Genomic DNA, 19,185 nt, shown 5'->3' with positions numbered 1-19,185 from the left:
TCTCACATCCATACATGACTACAGGAAAATCCATAGCTTTGACTACACAGACCTTTGTTGGGCTTCCCTGGTGGCTCAGTGTTAAAGAATCTATCTACCAGTGCAGGAGATGCCCAGTTGATTGATTGGTTGGGAAGATCTCCTGGAGAAGGAAATGGCAACCTACTCCAGTATTCTTGCCTGGGAAATCCCATGGACAGAGAAGCCTGCCGAAAACTGTCCATGTAGTCGCCAGTTAGATACGACTTGGTGACTCAACAACAATGCAGAACTCTACGGATCAGAAGGTTAATATCGATAGGACTTGGGTAACATCATATGTCTCACACTACTCAGTAGAGTAATATTTCCTATTTTTGCCCATTTTCAACCTTATTATTCTCACTGCTGCTATAAGAAACCAGACCCAGGTGCTTGCCGGAGTGCAAAAACTCCGTGTCTCAACCAGCAGGCTCTGCAGCCTCAGAGGAGACTCAGGACCCAAAGACTCTTTTCATCCCCATCGTCCCATCCCAGGCCCCAAGGCCCGGTCAACCGCCCATTGTCTCGTTTCTCTCTCCTCGGGTAGCAGACAGCTCCGCCTGGTGGACGGTGACGGTCCCTGCGCCGGGAGAGTGGAGATCCTTGACCAGGGCTCCTGGGGCACCATCTGTAGTGACGGCTGGGACTTGGACGATGCCCGTGTGGTGTGCAGGCAGCTGGGCTGTGGAAGAGCCCTCAATGCCTTGAAATTTGCTCAATTAGGTCAGGGATCAGGGCCCATCTGGCTGGATGAACTGAACTGCGGAGGAAAGGAGTCCCACGTGTGGAGGTGCCCTTCCCGGGGCTGGGGGCAGCACGACTGTGGACATGCAGAGGATGCTGGGGTCATCTGCTCAGGTATGGTCAGTACATTGTCCATGGCTGAGAAAGAAGAAAGTTCCAAGGAAGTTGGTGTCTGATCACCTGGGCAATAGAAGATGACTGAGTTAGAGAGGTATAAGACATCTACCCATCCTCCCTGAGGGCACATTTATCTGTGATAGATGGGCTTCAACTACTTTCCTCTTGTCAGTCTCTGATATTTCTTTTCCAGTGATCTTACCTGACAGAGTTTAATCTATTATTTCCAATTATAATTGATCTTCATAATTTTTTATATAATTTTTGGAAGAGTGAAATACTTGCAAATCACCACACACAGACCCCTTTGCACAGTGAACCCATAGGAGGGAGGGACAAGAATGAGGGTGCACCTCCCTGGGTGGAGTTGTTTCTGTAGTTACCCTATGACACACTATTTTGCACTAGGGCAGTGGGAGTGGAGGCACAGGGGATATCATTAAACAAATCAGAAAGAAATTTAGGGATTTATGCCAAATTTCAAGTCTCCTTTGCAAATTTAAATGTAAATATTTATAGCCATTTGGCTAGTAGGACCAGAGAACTGTGGATGAAATGCTCTGAGTCATAGCTTCTCCTTCCATTGTTATTAGAAAAAATTCTTTGTCCATGTTTTCTTTTAAGACATCAGCATAAACCAAAACTTTGAAAGAACACTTAGCTGTGCATTGACACATCAGTGGTAAAGATAATGAAATATTGATTCTTTGCTTTACAGTAAGAGATTATATAGTTTACACCTGATGATTTCAGTGATATAAGAGAATTGCACTTGGGAGTTTATTTGATAGGAATAGAAGTAAGGGGACAAGCTGGAAGAGTTATCATAGCTTGGAGGGATGGAAGGGCAATGGGAGCTGACAAAGGCACCTGTGAGGTACTCTGAGAAGCACTGAGGGTCCAGGTGTGGTGTGGTGTGGAGGATGCTACATGTGCCTAAGGACACAGGATGTCTGTACAGCAAGAGACCATACAAAGATAAATCTGACCATGGTTTCATTTTGCCTTTGTTGCAGTTGATTCATATAAATAAATGGATCTCTGGAAGGGCAATTTCCCTTTCTTTGATTATCCAAGTCTCTCATAAACACTTTGGAGGGCTTTAAATTGTCTACTTGTTTTTCTCCTGCACTTCTAAAAAGATGAGGGCATTGTTTTATTGTGACCTACATTCCCAACATCAGCCAAAATTCCTGAATATAACAGACTCTAAAAAGGTGCTTGTATTTGTAATAAACCACATGAAAATAGATTCTTAATATTACCTTTAAATAACATCCTCCTACTTAAATATCAGACCTCTGCAGAGGATTCAGATACGACTCCCCTTGTAGCCTCTCCTCTCTCTCTCCATTTCATTTCCCAATCAGAGGTTCTATTTCTGGGCCTCTAGGGACCCACTCTCCTTGACCTTTGCTGCACCTTGATCGAAAGGTCACACTGATCCCCTCTGGCTTTCAGAGGGGAATGGGCAGCCCAAGGGTTTAGGCAGGTTTGGTATTCCAGGAAAATATTTGATCTTTGTGGATCTCTGAGAGGCCACATCCCTCACCCAACAAGGATATTTCCTACACCTCAGGCCAGAGAGTGCTCTGTTCCAGTCAAACCAGGAGTCTGGAGTGATGGGTGAAGAACCAGAGGGTCCAGGGTCAGGTCAGGCTGAGGGTCAGAGGGCTGAGAGTTGGTCTGGAGGCAGATGCATCACAGCTACAGGGAGAAGAGAGGAGGCCACCTTTGTCAGAGGGAGAGAAATAAGGATGTGATCTACATGAACGATGATGAAAACCCACCAGGTCCCTCTTACTCTCGTGATTCCCTGGATCAAATCCAGCCCCAAAGCTATAATAGTGAGATTGCCTCTGGGACAAAGGGCCCTAAGCAGAAGCTGAGATACAGAAAATCGGGGCTCTTCCAGGGTCAGGCACAGGTGAAAAGAGAATCCTTTCCTGACAACCTGGCCCCTGAGGTCCCTCCTATGGCTCAGGTTGATATTCATTTTGTAAATGGACTAAACCTGAAAAATGGGGGCCAAAAAGTGTTTCAGCACTATTTATTGAACAGTCTACCTTCTCTAATGATATAAAATATCACCTTCTTCAAATACTAAATTTCTGTGTGTGTATGTCTTTGTGTCTGTTAGATATTTATATTCTTCCCCATTCTCTCTATTGTTATATAAGAAAATAGTTGATTTTATTATTTTTAATAACTTATCCCCTCACATCAGCCTTCTAGTTCATAAATTTTCTTGAAATGTTCACACACTTATTTTCCCATGTAAAATTTAAAAGCAAATATAAAGTAAAAAAGAAATAATTATTTGTCTTGGGAGACTATCCTGATGTGTATAATACTTTGTTCTGAATATATCTGAATGTCTAACATGTGTCAGGCTATCTACAATAACAAGTAAGCAATATTGTTCTTTCTAATTTTGTAATCTGGTGGGATTAATACAGAAACTAACAAGGTGTTGAGTAAAAATTATTTAATTAGAATGAGTAACCTGTTACCAAACTCCCCATCAGACCAATTTGATCTCTTTCGGTTTTATATTCCATCCACTCCCAGTTTAATCTATCACATATCCCACCCACACTCCACTCCTACAGAAGTTCTTCCATTTCAGAGTCTCCTTTTCATCCATTTGTAGCTTTCAAGATTGTTCTTTTGTCTGCAGTGAGTAAAATGGGAAATGGTAGCAGGGTTAGGTGGCCAGATGGGAGGAGCACAGTGGATAAAATCTGTCAAAAACTTGAACAAGTATTTTCCTCAAGTCTGTCTATCTTTCATCCATATTGAGGTTTTGCATTTGGAAATCTCTAAATTACAAATGGCTTGTTTGCACTCTGCTCTCTTTCTCTCCCCCTCCTCCACCCTTTTTTAACTGCATGCTGGCTACTTCTCAAGAATCCAAATAGGAAAGGAATATGCAGTTAACATACACATAGGATTAAAATACATTGAATTATCATCATTTCTTAGTATTTGCTAAGATTCCCATATCTAGTAGAAAGTAATCAAACTCAGCTGATTTGCATACTCCCACTGAAAACGCATTCTCTCCTTTGATAAACCCTAGTCCTAGTCATGCTTTGGAGAAGGAAATGGCAACCCACTCCAGTGTTCTTGCCTGGAGGATCCCAGGGACAGGGGAGCCTGGTGGGCTGCCGTCTATGGGGTCACACAGAGTCGGACACAACCCAAGTGACTTAGCAACGGTCTTTCAAAAAATATGACTAGGACTAGCCCTTCCCTCTCCTATGACTTTCTCAACTTTCTTAATATTCAGACCCATCTATGGACAACTTCTTTTCACAATCAAGTCACCTAAGAAATTCTGGGAATTTTTCACTATTAAGAATTGTGAGAAATATATGTGAAATCATAATAGGCTTGTTATAATATACATCAAATCATAATAGACTTGTAGACTTGGAATGATGTCTAGCTTTCCTCCCGTGAGCCATAAGTCTGTCTACAGTCTAGCCTGAATTAATAGATCTCCGGCCACAATGTTCCCTGTCCTCAGTGACTTGATTATTGGCTCCTGAGAGAAAACTGGCTAGAATTCTAGCTCCAGAAATCTCAGATAGCCTTCTAACCTTGTCTGGCTTTTAGTCTTCTAAACTACTAAATCCCATGGACCTACTTCACTCTGAGTTAGTTCAGCTCTGTGCTCAAGTCTGATGCCTGCTGCAGTGCAGTTTCCTTGGGTCTTGTCGTTTCCAGGCCCTTAGATGAGGAATTCTCATCCTAACTGACCTCAAAATATGCATTGTTGGTAATAAGCCATTGAAAACTGACAGCAAATCTTTCTGGGTTTCTTTTCATAAACTTGCTCATGAAAATACTAATACAATTCTGACACTAACTGTAAAATTCTCTCTCCATGCCCCACTCCTAGAGATGAAACGCTTTCACATCCTTGCCTATGATGTGCTGTTTCCAATGCCAAGCAAGGACTATGAACACTCACAGGGTTTGTTGCTGCTGTTGATTGCTCCCCTTAGGATTTGTGCGTCTGGCTGGAGGAGAAGGACCCTGTTCAGGACGAGTAGAAGTGCATTCTGGAGAAGACTGGACCCCAGTGTCTGATGGAAACTTCACACTTCCCACTGCCCAGGTCATCTGTGCAGAGCTGGGATGTGGCAAGGCTGTGTCTGTCCTGGGACATGTGCCCTTCAGAGAGTCTGATGGCCGTGTCTGGGCTGAAGAGTTCAGGTGTAAAGGGGAGGAGCCTGAGCTCTGGTCCTGCCCCAGAGTGCCCTGTCCAGGGGGCACTTGTCACCACAGTGGAGTTGCTCAGGTTGTCTGTTCAGGTGAGATGCACATCAGGACTTAACCACCCTGCACACTCTGTTCAGGTTTTTTTTTAAAAAATGGATTTTGCTGACATCCTGTCTTCTTCTACCAGTGTATACAGAAGTCCGGCTCATGACAAACGGGACCTCTCAGTGTGAGGGGCAGGTGGAGATGAATATTTCTGGACTATGGAGAGCACTCTGTGCCTCCCACTGGAGTCTGGCCAATGCCAATGTTGTCTGTCGTCAGCTCAGCTGTGGAGTCGCTATCTCTACCCCTAGAGGACCACGCTTTGTAGAAGGAGGTGATCAGATCTCAACAGTCCGATTTCACTGCTTGGGGGCTGAGTCCTTCTTATGGATGTGCCCTGTGATTGCCCTGGGTGGTTCTGACTGTTCCCATGGCAACACAGCCTATGTGATCTGCTCAGGTAAGAGAGGGGGGAAGGGCTACTGGTACTCATGGAGTGAGATGTCCCCAAGAGCAGAAAGTGAGGGAAACCTGACTTCAAAAATCAGATATCTCATGGTGAAATATGCTTCCTCTCATTGTTCATTCATTTTTCAGGTCAAGGCAAGAAGTGTGAAGTGGAATAATATATTTTTAAGTAACATTATTATTTACAAATAATCATAGAAAACAATGTGTAGACCTCAGTCATGATCCCCAACCCAGATAAGCCAAGAGAACATTCCCAGAACTACAGAGTCACTGTTGCCTCCCAGTAACATTCAGGAAACTAAGATCATGTCATTACCATAACAATGACTTTGGGTGAAAATCTATGCTATTTATTTAATCTTTGGTCTTTTATTTTCATTTTCTTAATGGTACCATGTCCTTAGATGAGCTAAGTTCTTAATCTTAAGGAAATATAACCTAGCTTTTCCCTGTATATTTAGTACTTTTTATATCCTTTTGAAAAGAACTTTGCTTACTCCAAGACCATAAAAACATTCTTCAATAGTATCTTATAGAAGTTTATTTTTCTCTTGCATATAATTGTATATTCCTCTTGAGATTGATATCTATATAAGATAATAGTCAAGTTTCATTTGGATATCTAATTGACTCATAATCTTTTTCTGAAAAGATTTTGTCTCCACTGTGCTCCACCTTTGCCATAAGCAGAAGGGCATGTGTGTCTAAGACTTTTTGAGACTTTCTATTCTATTGCATTGTATCATTTGTCTATCCTTGCACCAATACTGTATTTTATTAATTATTATAATTTTATAGTAACTTTGGGCTTCCCTGGTGGCTCAGAGGTTCCTGCTCCTGAGGAGACCCAGGTCTCCTCTAATGCAGGAGACCTGGGTTTGATGTCTGGGACAGGAAGATCCCCTGGAGAAGGAAATGGCAACCCACTCCAGTATTCTTGCCTGGAGAATCCCATGGACGGAGAAGCTTGGTGGGCTACAGTCCATGGGGTCGCAAAGAGTTGGACACGGCTGAGCGACTTAACTAACTAGCTAATTTACAAGAGTTACTTTATATTAACTAACTATGTTGCCTTTCTTGCCAACTGTGTCGGTCATTCTTGTCCTTTTATGTTTTTAAAAAATTTTTGGAATTAATTTGTTATTTTTCACCAAAAGAAACTTCATAAATGTGTTTTGATTGAGATTATATTTAGTCTACACAGAAATTTGAGGATGATTGACTTTGACAATTTTGAGTCTCACAATTCATTGACGTGACATATCCCTCCATTCATTTAGGTCTATCAGAGGTTTTGCCCATCTTTTACTAGGTTTTCTCCTAGGTGTTTCATGTTTTTTAAATTATTTGTAATCCTTTTAGTGCAAGTGTGCTAGAAATGAATTCTTCCTGACTTATTTTCACCTTTTAATTTTTTTAATTTTGACCTAATTTGAGACCTGAAAGTTGCAAAAATAATATAAAAATTCCCAGATGACCTTTACCTGCACCTCCCAATATCAGTATTTTGCTTTATTTTAAAAAACATTTATTTCTTTTTAAAATAAATTTATTTAAATTGGAGGCTAATAACTTTACAATATTGTAGTGGTTTTGCCATACATTGACATGAATCTGCCACTGGTATACATGTGTTCCCCATCCTGAACCCCCCTCCCACCCTCTGGGTCATCCCAGTGTACCAGCCCTGAGCACCCTGTCTCATGCATCGAACCTGGACTGGAGATCCTTTTCACATATGATAATATACATGCTTCAGTGCCATTCTCTCAAATCATCCTACCCTTGCCCTCTCCCACAGAGCCCAAAAAACTGTTCTATACATCTATGTCTCTTTTGCTGTCTCGCACTTAGGGTTATCATTATCATCTTTCTAAATTCCATATATATGTGTTGCTGCTGCTACTGCTGCTAAGTTGCTTCAGTCATGTCCAACTCTGTGAGACCCCATAGACAGCATCCCACCAGGCTCCACCATCCCTGAGATTCTCCAGGCAAGAATACTGGAGTGGGTTGCCATTTCCTTCTCCAATACATGAAAGTGAAAAGTGAAAGTGAAGTCACTCAGTAGTGTCTGACTCTTAGCAACCCCATGGACTGCAGCCTACCAGGTTCCACCATTCATGGGATTTTCCAGGCAAGAGTACTGGAGTGGGTTGCCATTGCCTTCTTCATATATGTGCATTAGTATACTGTATTGATGTTTTCCTTTCTGGCTTACTTCACTCTGTATAATAGGTTCCAGTTTCGTCCACCTCATTAGAACTGATTCAAATGTATTCTTTTTAATGGCTGAGTAATACTCCATTGTGTATATGTACCACAGCTTTCTTATCCATTCGTCTGCTGATGTACGTCTAGGTTGCTTCCATATCCTGGCTATTATAAACAGTGCTGTGATGAACGTTGGAGTACACATGTCTCTTTCAATTCTGGTTTCCTCGGTGTGTATGCCCAGCAGTGGGATTGCTGGGTCATATTCAGTATTTTGCTTTAATCTCCCTCACTTTCTCTCTCTCTCTGTCCCCTTCTGGCCTCATTTCTCCATGAATACATAAAGTATTTCTGAATTAGATTGCAGTCACGATGCCCCTTTATCCCTAAAATACTCCAAGAAATTTCCTTATTAATCAAAGTCCAGTCAAGTCCTCAGCTGACTTCAACCCCAGATGACATGTAAGTGCAACCACATGAAAGACCCAAAGACAAAAGTGCCAAGTTGTGTCTTTCTCAAATTACTGACCCAGGAAGTCTTAAGAAAATGAAGAGTGTGGATATATGTATCAGTTCAGTTCAGTTCAGTTCAGTCACTCAGTCGTGTCTGACTCTCTGCAACCCCATGAATTGCAGCATGCCAGGCCTCTTTGTCCATCACCAACTCCCGGAGTTCACTCAGACTCACATCCATCGAGTCAGTGATGCCATCCAGCCGTCTCATCCTCTGTCGTCCCCTTCTCCTCCTGCCCCCAATTCCTCCCAGCATCAGAGTCTTTTCCAATGAGTCAACTCTTCACATGAGGTGGCCAAAGTACTGGAGTTTCAGCTTCAGCATCATTCCCTCCAAAGAAATCCCAGGGCTGATCTCCTTCAGAATGGACTGGTTGGATCTCCTTGCAGTCCAAGGGACTCTCAAGAGTCTTCTCCTAAAGACAATCTCTTTAACAAGTGGTGCTGGGAAAACTGGTCAACCACTTGTAAAAGAATGAAACTAGAACACTTTCTAACACCATACACAAAAATAAACTCCAAATGGATTAAAGATCTAAACATAAGACCAGAAACTATAAAACTCCTAGAAGAGAACATAGGCAAAACACTGTCTGACATAAATCACAGCAGGATCCTCTATGACCCACCTCCCAGAATATTGGAAATAAAAGCAAAAATAAACAAATGGAACCTAATTAAACTTAAGTTTCTGCACCACAAAGGAAACTATAAGCAAGGTGAAAAGACAGCCTTCAGAATGGGAGAAAATAATAGCAAATTAAGCAACTGACAACTAATTTCAAAAATATACAAGCAACTCTAACAGCTCAATTCCAGAAAAATAATTGACCCAATCAAAAAATGGGCCAAAGAACTAAATAGACATTTCTCCAAAGAAGACATACAGATGACTAACAAACACATGAAAAGATGCTCAACATCACTCATTATCAGAGAAATGCAAATCAAAAACACAATGAGGTATCATTTCACACCAGTCAGGATGGCTGCAATCCAAAAGTCTACAAGTAATAAATGCTGGAGAGAGTGTGGAGAAAAGGGAACCCTCTTACACTGTTGGTGGGAATGCAAACTAGTACAGCCACTATGGAGAACAGTGTGGAGATTCCTTAAAAAACTGGAAATAGAACTGCCTTATGATCCAGCAATCCCACTGCTGGGCATACACACTGAGGAAACCAGAATTGAAAGAGACACATGTACCCCAATGTTCATCACAGCACTGTTTGTAATAGCCAGGACATGGAAGCAACCTAGATGTCCATCAGCAGATGAATGGATAAGAAAGCAGTGGTACATATACACAATGGAGTATTATGCAGCCATTAAAAAGAATACATTTGAATCAGTTCTAATGAGGTGGACAAAACTGGAGCCTATTATACAGAATGAAGTAAGCCAGAAAGAAAAACACCAATACAGTATACTAATGCATATATATGGAATTTAGAAAGAAGGTAACAATAACCCTGTATGCAAGACAGCAAAAGAGACACAGATGTATAGAACAGTCTTTTGGATTCTGTGGGAGAGAGTGAGGGTGGGATGATTTGGGAGAATGGCATTGAAACATGTATAATATCATATATGAAACAAAAAAAAAATACATGCAAAAAAAAAAGAATCTTCTCCAACACCATAGTTCAAAAGCATCAATTCTTTGGCACTCAGCTTTCTTCACAGTCCAAATTTCACATCCATACATGACCACTGGGAAAACCATAGCCTTTACTAGATGGACCTTTGTTGGCAAAGTAATATCTCTGCTTTTCAATACGCTATCTAGGTTGGTCATAACTTTCCTTCCAAGGAGTAAGTGTCTTTTAATTTCATGGCTGCACTCACCATCTGCAGTGATTTTCGAGCCCCCCAAAATAAAGTCTGACACTGTTTCCACTGTTTCCCCATCTATTTCCCATGAAGTGATGGGAACAGATGCCATGATCTTCGTTTTCTGAATGTTGAGCTTTAAGCTAACTTTTTCACTCTCCACCTTCACTTTCATCAAGAGACTTTTTAATTCCTCTTCACTTTCTGCCATAAATGTGGTGTCATATGCATATCTGAGGTTATTGATATTTCTACTGGCAATCTTGATTCCAGCTTGTACTTCTTGCAGCCCAGCATTTCTCGTAATGTACTCTGCATATAAGTTAAATAAGCAGGGTGACAATATGCAGCCTTGATGTACTCCTTTTCCTATTTGGAACCAGTCTGTTGTTCCATGTCCAGTTCATATGTGTATATTTATATATTGCTTTAGAGGCTAAGTTTTTTGGGGATAATTTGTTATATAGCAGTGTAATCAGAACACTTACCATGTGGCCTGCCTTTCTAAATAGAGGTGTATTTGTCCTATGATCTTCTACTTTATTGATTCTCCCTTATGCTGAGCTAATGTGCTGATATGCTCATTCTTTAGTTCTTAATTTCAACTAGTAAGTTTTTCAGCTCTAGAATTTTTATTTGTTTTTGTTGTTGTTGTTATCATTATTTGTTTTTTTCCATCAGGGTGCACATTTTGTCATTTAATTCCATGGGCACCTTAATCAAGGTTCTTTAAATTCTCTGTCAAGTAACTCTAGTAGCTGAGTACCCTGGGGAATTGTTTCTAATGTCTACATGTCCTCTTGGTTTTTCGTGAGATCTATTTTACATAAATATTTTTAAAAGGACAGACATTGTAGATGAAAAATTGTAGAAATACTTCAGAAAGTGTTTTATTTTGTTTCTTCTATTTAGGGATAGATTTAGGGACAGAACTTATTTAACTCATTCTTAGTGCTTGAAACAAAAACTGTGGCACTGTCAGAAGCAGAACTCTCCATAGTGAAGGTGAACACTACAGTTATGAAAATTTTACCTCTATGTTAACTTGGGCTTCTCTGGAGGCTCAGTGGTAAAGAATCTGCTGGCCAGTGCAGGAAATACAGGAGATGACTTTTCGATTCCTGGTTGGGGAAGATCCCCTGGAGGAGGAAAAGGCAATCCATCCCAGTATTCTTGCCTGGAGAATCCCATGGACAGAGGAGCCTGGAGTACTACAGTCCATAAGGTCACAAAGAGTTGGACACTACTGAGCCACTAAACAACTACAAAAACTGCTATGTTACAGCTTTTTTCTCAGACCCCACTGCTTGTCATTATTTAGTTTAATTCAGTTTCCTGTTTTTCAACCACCAACACCATGATCATTGCCACTTCTGCAGGAAACCAGACTCAGGCGCTGCCCCAGTGCAATGACTCCCTGTCAGAACCAGCAGGCTCTGCAGCCTCAGAGGAGAGCGCCCTCTATTGCTCAGGTGAGGGTCCCACAGGACAGAAGATCTTTCTCATCTCCTGGTCAGCACCCCATTGCCCCATTTCTGTCTCCTCAGACAGCAGACAGCTCCGCCTGGTGGACGGGGGCGGTCCCTGCGCCGGGAGAGTGGAAATCCTTGACCAGGGCTCCTGGGGCACCATCTGTGATGACGGCTGGGACCTGGAAGATGCCCGCGTGGTGTGCAGGCAGCTGGGCTGTGGAGAAGCCCTCAATGCCACGGTGTCTGCTCACTTTGGGGCAGGATCAGGGCCCATCTGGCTGGACGACCTGAACTGCACAGGAAATGAGTCTCACTTGTGGAGGTGCCCTTCCCGAGGCTGGGGGCGGCACGACTGCAGACACAAGGAGGATGCGGGAGTCATCTGCTCAGGTCTGTGCCGTACACTGTGCACAGTCTGGGAGATGGGTGGAACTCTGGAGTTCGGGGGTCTGAGCCCTGAGGGAGAGATGCTGAAAGGACCAGAGTAGGAGGCTTCCTCCCATGGAGCCTGTCTTTCCAGCAGATGTGAAGACAAGATGCTTTCACTTTCTCCTGCAGCAGCTGAGATTCTGGTCCTATCTTCTCACCAATGTTTCCTGGCAGAGCCATTCCTTACAGTTAACACTTGAAAGCAGGGCTCATTCTGCAGTTACCTGTGGTAGTAACACCTTGAAATCCTGGGCTTCCCAAGTTACACTAGTGGTAAAGAACCTGCCTGCCAATGCAGGGCATGTAAGAGATGTGGGTTCAGTCCCTGGGTGAGGAACATGCCCTGGAGGAGGGCATGGCAACCCATTCCAATATTCTTCCTGAGAATCCCATGGACAGAGGAGCCTGGCATAGTGAAAGCTCAGATTTTTCCTTTACAGTTCTGTTTGCTGGGAGTCTGAAGCAAGTCTCCATGGGTCAACATCCCAGTGTCCACAGGGCTGCATTCTTCCTGGAGTCTCTGGGGAGGACTCCTTTCCCAGCCTTTTGTGGTTTCTGTGTGGCCTCATTTCTTGGCTCAGGGCCCTCTTTATTCTTCTTCAGACAACAGTGCCTCTTCCAAATGTTCTCCCTCACTCACATTTCCCTTTGACTGGAGCTGGGAAAGATGATACATTTCTCAGTGTAGTGAGTTTAAAGATGTGTTAGGTTGGGCTCACACAGTTAATCCTCAATATTTGAGCTTTATCTCTCCATCCCAAGGTCCTTATTAATCACATCTGTAAGATCCCTTTTGAAATGTAAGGTAACATATCACAGGTTCCAGGATTAGGCTATGGACATCTCTGGGGGTCCATTAATCTGTCGACCACCTCACTGTTCACATCACTTTCCATTTTTTAAGAAGTTTTGTCAGGAAGCAGAAATCAACTCTCGTCACTGCAGGTGCCCAAGTTGGCCTTGCTCTCTGTTCATATCTACATTGTTGTGGTAGAAATAAGTATACAGACATTAATGGAAAAGTCAGGTGAAAGGGAGGTAAAAGTCAGTCTTGTCACCCAGTGGGCATCTCCTCCACTGGGTCAGGGATGTATGGTCACAACTTCGGGGGGAGAGGAAAACCCAGAGCTCTGAGTGTAATACTCATTGTGTCCCATCTCCTCCCTTTCAATATTAGAGTTCCTGGCCCTCAGGATGGTGAGCGTGGACCAGCAGTGTGCTGGGTGGCTGGAAGTTTTCTACAATGGGACCTGGGGCAGTGTCTGCCACAGCCCCATGGAAGACATCACCGTGTCCATGATCTGCAGACAGCTTGGCTGTGGGGACAGTGGAAGTCTCAACTCTTCTGTTGCTCTTAGAGAAGGTTCTAGACTGCGGTGGGTAGATGGAATCCGGTGTCGGAAAACTGACACCTCTCTCTGGCAGTGTCCTTCTGACCCTTGGAATTACAACTCATGCTCTCCAAAGGAGGAAGTCTATATTTCGTGTGCAGGTGACTTACTGTCTGTTTCTGTGTCACTCCCAACCATGTAGGATGTCGTTAGTATGATTTTATATTTTCAAATCTAATTGATAGTTTTGGTTGAGTCTACAAAATGTAGGTGTATGTTTGTATTTGTCTCTGTGTCTGTTTGTTTCCTTTTGTTATGGGATGTTGAGTCTGGTAAACTACTAATTAGATAAAGTAATTTCAGCTGCTGATAAGGTGCAGTGACCCTCTCATTCAAGTAGATGATGAAGGTTCTGTTGTCTCTTGTCATTTGACTGTTATAAAAAACCTTATACACTCATGTATGGGGACAAGACCTCCCCCAGCTGTCCCTGATCCAGAGCTTCCCATCGTTGTTTCTTCAGGAAGAAGACCCAAGAGCTGTCCAACTGCTGCCCCCTGCACAGGTATGTCAGTCCCCTCCCCTGTGGCTCCCAGGGGCTCCTTCTTCCCACCAGGGGCAGTCACAGGAGGGGCTGCTGCCTTTTCAGACAGAGAGAAGCTCCGGCTCAGGGGAGGAGACACCGAGTGCTCAGGGCGGGTGGAGGTCTGGCACAGCGGCTCCTGGGGCACTGTGTGTGATGACTCCTGGAGCCTGGCAGAGGCCGAGGTGGTGTGTCAGCAGCTGGGCTGTGGCCAGGCCCTGGAAGCCGTGCAGGCTGCAGGGTTTGGCCCTGGAAATGGGAGCATCTGGCTGGATGAGGTGGACTGCGGGGGCCGGGAGTCCTCCCTGTGGGACTGTGCTGCAGAGCCCAGGGGGCAGAACGACTGCAAGCATGAGGAGGATGCTGGTGTGAGGTGCTCTGGTGAGTGAGGGGCTCGGGGTCCACCCTGGGTGAGATGGGGCATCGCAGGGGCAGTGGGCTTGGCTGGGAGTGGTGGGGGAGTTTGTATTCAGATAGTGTCTGGGTGCTGGGGCTCTGATATACGGTGGGAGAGCTGGGAGGACTGGACACTGATGTCGTGTGGAGACTGGGGGGTGATTTCAGGCTCAGGAGGGAAAAATGGGCTACCCTGCATTCTGGCCAATCACCCTGCTCCAATCTGTTGTTGTTCTCTTTAGGTGCAAGGACAACATTGCCCCCAAGTACTGCAGGTACTGTGGTCCATTCACGGGCAGGAGAGAATACTCAAATACTGGGGACCTGTTCCATGTGTTCTCTGACAGCTCAGGAGAGGAAGAGCCTGAGGAGCCCTGGCTGGTGGGGAGGAGCCGGGGCTTTACTTTGGGGAAATCCCCTGCTTTGGTTCCCAGGGTCAGAAGGTTCTCATGCCCGGGATCCAAGTGAGTCTAAGTTCCCATGGTGCAGATTCTAAGGTTCTCGCACCTGCCCCTGAGTGTTGATCCTCATCTCTGAGGTGCAGGTCCTGGGACTGTTTGACGCTCTGTCTCCTGAAGCCCAAGGAGAGGGGATGAGCTGGGTCCTCAGAAGCTGTCTTGGCAGGGCATCTCCCTGACAATCCCTGGCTCTGCCTTGGCTGGAGTGGAGTTGACTCATCTCAGGACAAGACCTGGAGGACCCCAGTCACTGTCAGTGTACTTGTGTCTGAGGCTGGGACACCATTGTCCAGAGCTCCTTGGAAATGCTGGCACAGGGGGTTTCTCTGTGCCTCTATGTGACCTTCACCACACCCACTTGCCTTGTTCTCCTTAGGGACAAGAACAACCTCAAATCCTCTCCCTGGCATCTTCTCCCTGCCTGGGGTCCTCTGCATCATCCTGGGGGCCCTTCTCTTCCTGGTCCTCATCATCCTGGTGACTCAGCTGCTCAGATGGAGAGCAGAGCGCAGAGGTGGGCTGCAGGGAGAACTGGGGACCAGGGAGAGTGTGTGGAGTCAGGAGATGGGGCAGGTGTGAGGAGGAGAACCTGGGCCAGGTCTCTGTTCTGAGTCTGTAGAGCTCCATGTGCTCCGTGCTGAGCTCTAAGAGCTGAATAGACAGAAGTTCTTAGGACTGGGGTGTGAACTCTCATTAAGTCATGGCCACTCCTATGAGACTAGACAGAGTCAGAGCTGAGCTATGGATTCAGGTCAGACAGGGGAGAAGGTGCTGACATGGTGCACGGGGTGGGGGGTTAAGCCAAGGCCTTGGCAAGCCCCATGTGAGCGCTGGGGAGATGAAAGTAGGCTCCTGGATGGGGGTGGCTGGGGCAGCATCTCTGACCTGCTGGGGGATCTCTCAGCATTATCCAGTTATGAAGATGCTCTTGCTGAAGCTGTGTATGAGGAGCTCGATTACCTTGTGACTCAGAAGGAGAGTCTTCTTGGAAGCCCAGGTGGGTGTCTCTTCTGCCCTCCTGGGAGCTTTGGTTGTCACCACCCACTGGCTGTGTGTGTCTTCTTAGCGTCTTCATACCCAATGCATGCCCCACACTCACAGAGGCAGCTCCTATAAAGTGGTAGAATGGCCTCTCAGAGCCCTGAGAGCCCCCAGGCTACACTGCAGGAGCCAGGTCTGTCCCTTCCCAGCCTTAATACAGGTCCTGTGGGTGTGGGGAGGGTCATTCTGTGTGTTGTGTGATGTTTGTCTCCACATTAGCCTTCCTGTCAGATGGTGAGGACAACAATGACTCCAGATCCACTCCAGGTAATAAAGGTGGACCCGCTTCAGCTGGGCTTTGGGAAGGAGAGTTTCCCTCATAGATATGAGATGCAAGGGGGAACAGTCTTCATTTGATGGACCAGAGGCATCCCTTGTGTCTAGACGGGGTCTGTTCTTCCCCTTCTCTGGCTCTTCTGTGATGTCTCACATTGGGGCTGGGCTCTCTGTGTCCAGAATCACAACAGGCACAACACAACACAACAGTTTTTAAAAATGACATCTGGAAAGCACAATTTATCAAAATAGTTTAGTAATGCTCAATGGTATGAGTTCCTTTGAGAAAGATGTGTAAAATCATGTTTTGGTTTATGGACACTTCAAACTGAAACATGATCTTAGAGAAAAAAATCTTTTGAAACAAGGTGCCTCTATTTAGTAGCTCAGAAACTCTGGGTTAGAAGGGATCTTAGTCATTTCCCAGACCAACTCACTTACTTTGCTTTCGTCTGACCCCTGCTCTGCCCTTGGAAGCCCCAGATCAGAGGACTGATGCCCCTGGTGAAGATTACGATGATGTTGAAGAGGTACCAGTGCTTGGGGTTCCTCTTGCTTCGCAGGGGAGGGAAGAGGAAGAGCTCCCAGAGAAGGAAGATGGGATCAGGTGCTCTCAGACAGGTGAGTGGTGTTAGCTGATCTCCTGCAATCTTTTCTTTCTGTCCTGGAAAGGGTGAATTTGAGCTTCTCAATTCCCAGATTCTCTAGAGTTTTAAATTTGGGTAATCTCATGCATTCGATGGCTCAGATGGTAAAGAATCTGCCTATAGTGCAGGAAACCTTGGTTTGATCACCAGATGAGAAGATCCCCTGGAGAAGAGAATGGCAACCCACTACAATATTCTTACCTGGAGAATCCCACGGACAAAGGAACCTGGTGGGCTGTAGTCCATAAGGTCACAAAAAGTTGGACATGACTGAGTGACTAACACTTCACTTCTCAACCATATGCTGTCTTTAATGGTGTCATACTCCTTGGCAGTGAGGACTCACTCTACTTTTGACATTTATGTCTCCATACTACAACATAAATTATGTGATATGCCTGCATTAGAATTTACAGATTAGGGCATTTCCTGACAAAACAGTGGTTAGGACTCTGCACTTTCACTTCTGGGACCTGAGTTCAATCCCTGGTCAAGCAACGAAGATCCCACAAGCATTCATTGCTCAGTGGCCAAAAGGAAAAGAAAACAGATTAATTGAGCATATTTATGAAATCCTAAAATAGAACAAGTGTTTTGATAACACCTCTGTGCTGTCTTATACATGAAAGTTAGCTAGAGATTTTAAAAAAATGTACTGTAGTATTGAATTTGTGAGGCATTCTGATAATCTAAGATGAACTCTGTTTATATGTCAACATCTATGATACACAGTGGCCTTAACATTAAGCCAATTTGGTGGATCATGGACTCAGAGTTTGAGGTCAGCTGAAGTCTAATTTGCTCCAGACGTTTCAGTAGCCAAGAGAAGACACTCATTCTCTGGATAAAAACATTTCTCCCCATCTGAGGGCCCATGTGGTCCCTGGGGAGGGGCCTCTGTGGCTGCACCTGTGATAGTATTTGTGGACATTTGGGAACAGGAGTCAAGTTAACTAAGAGCAGAACTGGTTTGTAAGTGAGGAACTCAGGTTTTCCTTTCTCCACTCTCCCTCTCATTGTGATTTCACATCTGTCTGTTGTGAGAGGAGAACATTTAAATACACTGTTATGATCCTTACCATTCTTGGGCATCTCCTTGCTGATTGTGTAGTTTGGAGGCAGGTCTTCCCAGAGCTCCTGTGTGAGCACAGGTCTCCTGTGATGCAGGGTTTCCACATGAACTGAGGCTCCAGAGACTCTACATGGACTGGATCTGAGAGGATAGCCCAGGTCCATCCTCACTGTAACTGATGAGAAATAGCTTGAGCCCCCCGCCCACACCTGGGTCCCAGGGATGCTTTGTCATCACCACATGCTTAACTCACTTCCACGACACTGTCTGATCCCCTTGTCTCAGTTCTAATTATATTTCTCTTTCCTCTTTCAGGCTCTTTTCTAAACATCTGTAGAGAGGAAGCTAATCCTGGGGAAGGAGAAGAGAGCCCCTGGCTGCTCCAGGGGGAGAAAGGGGACCCTGGGTATGATGATGTTGAACTCAGTGTCCCGGGAACATCCTCAGTGACTTTCTCATGATGTTATATTAAATATGAGATGAAGCCTCAGATATTCTAATTGCCTGTATTTCAATAGAGTAATGCTGACCTGTAATTGTGTTACATGAAAATTGCTCAAAATGAAATATTCTGAATAAAGTAACTTTTTCTCTTTGTTCATAATTTAGCAAATTCCATGTCAGATGCTTTTAGATGATTGGTCCTCAAACACCATTTTCCTCAAAGGAAATACACGATGAGTGTACTACCCTGTTTTCTCACATCCTTCAAAGGCTAATGAGGGCATGACTTTGCCTGGGATCACAAATTCTCCAGGTCACTCTTACTTAGAAAAAGAGTCTAAACTTGGTCCACATTCACACCCTCCTTCCAAGCAAGATGAACTTCTCAACCAAAAACTATAGTCAGAACCTCAAAGTAGCATTATTTTATTTGGTGGGAATGTTTAGGACTCCAGGCCCTGGAGACAGCATCTCAGTAACTGAGTAAACTGCTCCAAAAAGGCAGGAGGGGAAAGCAGGCTATACATGAGTATGCAACAAAGGGAACAGGCAGTCTGAAGATCAAAGATCAGGTACCAAGTTAAGGAATTTAGCATTCTATATATGGGAAGATGCAAGCCTCTGGACTCACTGAATTCAATTCTTCCATATGCAGCTCAGCTATCTGGGGCCAACCTTGTTTCCCCGTTCACCTTAAGGTGTGGCAGATGGCTGCTTCTTGCATTCCCCCAGCTCCTTAGCAATCACCATGGAGGGTAGCAGCATCCCCACGATCAAAGTTTTAGGAGCCCTCACTCACATTTGGAGGCCAGAAATAATTGATGACTGTGACACTTCTTGTTTATTCA

The 19,185-nt window shown here is 44.5% G+C and overlaps 1 protein-coding gene across 1 annotated transcript in view; it reads left to right on the top strand.

The window, feature by feature from the left end:
* Nucleotides 1-18,354, top strand: part of LOC129644212 (antigen WC1.1-like) — a 110,201-nt gene extending 91,847 nt beyond the window's left edge. The window contains exons 9-21 of the mRNA XM_055569726.1: nucleotides 569-879; nucleotides 4,896-5,204; nucleotides 5,300-5,617; nucleotides 11,568-11,660; nucleotides 11,736-12,050; nucleotides 13,267-13,581; nucleotides 13,944-13,985; nucleotides 14,070-14,384; nucleotides 14,642-14,674; nucleotides 15,234-15,371; nucleotides 15,762-15,854; nucleotides 16,658-16,795; nucleotides 18,209-18,354. Of these exons, the coding sequence (XP_055425701.1) occupies nucleotides 569-879; nucleotides 4,896-5,204; nucleotides 5,300-5,617; nucleotides 11,568-11,660; nucleotides 11,736-12,050; nucleotides 13,267-13,581; nucleotides 13,944-13,985; nucleotides 14,070-14,384; nucleotides 14,642-14,674; nucleotides 15,234-15,371; nucleotides 15,762-15,854; nucleotides 16,658-16,795; nucleotides 18,209-18,354 (2,566 nt within the window). The remainder of the gene's footprint in view (nucleotides 1-568; nucleotides 880-4,895; nucleotides 5,205-5,299; nucleotides 5,618-11,567; nucleotides 11,661-11,735; nucleotides 12,051-13,266; nucleotides 13,582-13,943; nucleotides 13,986-14,069; nucleotides 14,385-14,641; nucleotides 14,675-15,233; nucleotides 15,372-15,761; nucleotides 15,855-16,657; nucleotides 16,796-18,208) is intronic.
* Nucleotides 18,355-19,185: the final 831 nt, after the last annotated feature.

Source organism: Bubalus kerabau, chromosome 1 (assembly GCF_029407905.1).
Source record: "Bubalus kerabau isolate K-KA32 ecotype Philippines breed swamp buffalo chromosome 1, PCC_UOA_SB_1v2, whole genome shotgun sequence".
Classification (NCBI taxonomy): domain Eukaryota; kingdom Metazoa; phylum Chordata; class Mammalia; order Artiodactyla; family Bovidae; genus Bubalus; species Bubalus kerabau.
The sequence above is the reverse complement of the archived record's forward strand: the minus strand, read 5'-3'. Positions and strand labels throughout refer to the sequence as shown.